Source organism: Nestor notabilis, unplaced genomic scaffold, assembly GCF_000696875.1.
Source record: "Nestor notabilis isolate BGI_N333 unplaced genomic scaffold, ASM69687v1 scaffold18073, whole genome shotgun sequence".
NCBI lineage: Eukaryota > Metazoa > Chordata > Aves > Psittaciformes > Psittacidae > Nestor > Nestor notabilis.
Window position 1 is genome coordinate 7,168 of NW_009920774.1, and position 2,471 is coordinate 9,638.

The window sequence follows — 2,471 nt, forward strand, 5'->3', positions numbered from 1 at the left end:
TCAGTCAAAGGATCGGTATCTTGATCCTTTGTGCCACGAGGGTAACGGAGGTAACAGGAACGCACCTTCCCCCGCGCCAGCGTGGCCCCGTCAGCCCCAGCCACGCGCCCGGGGGTACCTTGTGTCCTGAAGGTCTTGCCGCAGAGGTGGCACTGGAAGGGCTTCTCGCCCGTGTGCGTGCGCAGGTGCATGTTGAGGTTGGCTTTCTGTGTGAAGGCGTGGTGGCAGAACTCGCAGACGTAGGGCCGCTCGTTCCTGCGGGCAGGGAAGTGGTACCGTCAGCCCCGCGGGTAACCGCTGGTGCTGGTGCTCCCCACCCCGCGGCTACTTCAACCCATCTCAATCGCAAGTATTTTGGAGACTCGCAAACGCTGTTCTGGAGCCTCCTGACCCTTGGGTGTTATAAGCAGCTCAGGAAATGGAATGCTGAGGATGAGTGTGGAGAGCGACCGCTGGTGAACGCTTCCCACTGCAACACCGTGAATGAGCCACGCTGGTGCGGCTCAGTCGCCGCCTGTGCCTCTATGGTGGTACGCTCAGAGGAGGCACCAAGGGTCTGCGCTTCCTTTGACGGGGAGTAAAGTGGAGTGCTGGCTGGATCCAGCATTCCGGCAGAAGTTTCAGCCCAGCGCCTCCAGGAACGGGCTGCTGCTGCCCTCCAGCCAACTCCTCCCCCCAGCATCACCCAGGATGACGCAGGGGAGGACACGGGTCAGGTCCTACCTGTGCTTAGCCTTGATGTGCATCTGCAGGCCGTTGCGGCTCGAGGCCCTGTGCCCGCACTCCTCGCAGACAAACAGCTTCTCTCCCCGGTGCTTGAAGGCCTCGTGCAGGCGCAGCTCTGTCCGAGACAGAAAGCACTTGGAGCAGGTCGAGCACTGCAGGGCCACAGGAGAGCACACAGGGGTTAGGCATCTCGCCCGCCACGGACCTGCTTGCCACCCCAGACCCGTCCCCTCCCCCTGCCTCTGCTGCTCTGGGGTGCTCCCCATGTCCCCAGCTCCAGGACACCCCCTGAGGTGAGACAGCCTGACAGAGGCGAGATGCTGGTCAGTACCTGGGTCTATCAGCCAAAAGAACGATGAGGGGTGCTCCTGTACCCAAAAACACTGTTCCCAGCAGCTCTATAACCCCCTGCCTCGCTGAGCAGAGCCAGACAGGGCAATGGTGCCACTCTCCAGCCCTGAGCATGGAATCGCTCCCTCCCGGACAGCCACCACTGCTTGCTGCCCTTACCGCGTGGGGCTTTGGTGCACCGTGCAGCTTTATCATGTGGCTCTGCAGGTCCTTCTTCTGCATGAACTGCTGGGCGCAGGAGGAGCACTGAAAGACAGCAGAAGGATGCTCAGCTTCCAGCTGCCCCCAGACAGCCCCTTCAGCACAAGGAGAGGACCAGCGGTGCGGCAGCGCAAGGGGCAGGGGAGCGCCGTTCTGACACAGAACACGAATCCCTGGTAAGGCCACAGAAAGTGCCTGGATTTGGGGCCTCCCCGGGTCACGTTCCAGCTCACAGCCGCGGAATGACCCTCGGGGTGCTGCTGCAGACCGAGGAAGCAGGTTTGGGCTCGGGATGCTGAAGGCAGGCACCGCTCACCTTGTACGGCATGTCCCCCGTGTGCGACACCATGTGCAGCCGCAGCTCCATTCGCCTCTTGAACACCTCCTGGCAGACTGAACACGTGAAAACCTGCACGAGACGGGGAGGCATCAGCCTCCATGGAACAAAGAGCCCGCCACGAAGCGCAGAGCTCGGACCGGTGCTGGGACCAGCTTATGGGGTTTAATCAGCAACCACAGGATCTGGATGTTGCAAGACACAAAGAGTATCCTCGCGTGTGAGAGCTGCCTGGGAGAGCAGCCACAAGCTGCTGCCGTGCCATCAGCAGCAGGCAGTGGGGTCCTGGCTATGGGACGTGTGGGATGCAGGGGCAATGTGGGGTTTTGGGTTGGCAGCCGAGTGTGACGTGGGCTGTGGCAGGGAAAAGGCTCCAACTCCAGTGCTGCAGAGCAGAACCCACTTCCCAGCCCTCCGGTGGCAGCTTCCCGGCTGTTGTACCTGCTCAGATCGGTTCATGCAATTCCTGGCTTCGTGTTCCAGGAGGTTCTCTTTTCTAAAGTAACATTTGCCACATTTGGAACACTCAAATGGCTTCTCTCCAGTGTGTTTCCTAGGGGGAATACGACCGGAGAGCACCCGTCACCGCGGGGACGCGCAAACGGGCCCGGTGAGGACACTGGGAAGAAACTGGGAATGGAGAGGGGATGTTCAGGCAGCTTTTACACCCCATTCCCCAGCGCCAACGTTTGGAGTCACTCAAAATCTGCCTTTTATCCCAGGTTTGCTGATCCCATTGGAGCACAGTCCAGATGCCGGGGCCCACTGACACGTCTTTCACAGGGCTCTTTGCCCCTCACCAGCAGAGCCAGAGCTCCTGCCCTCTCTGTAGGCACCCGCTTTGCTTTCTGTTATC

The 2,471-nt window shown here is 60.6% G+C and overlaps 1 protein-coding gene across 1 annotated transcript in view; it reads right to left on the reverse strand.

The window, feature by feature from the left end:
- Positions 1–2,168, reverse strand: part of ZBTB48 (zinc finger and BTB domain containing 48) — a gene marked incomplete at its 5' end in the record, with an annotated part of 3,059 nt that extends 891 nt beyond the window's left edge. Inside the window, 5 exons of the mRNA XM_010010849.1 lie at positions 119–255; positions 724–878; positions 1,237–1,323; positions 1,595–1,687; positions 2,057–2,168. Coding sequence (XP_010009151.1) covers positions 119–255; positions 724–878; positions 1,237–1,323; positions 1,595–1,687; positions 2,057–2,168 — 584 coding nt within the window. The remainder of the gene's footprint in view (positions 1–118; positions 256–723; positions 879–1,236; positions 1,324–1,594; positions 1,688–2,056) is intronic.
- Positions 2,169–2,471: the final 303 nt, after the last annotated feature.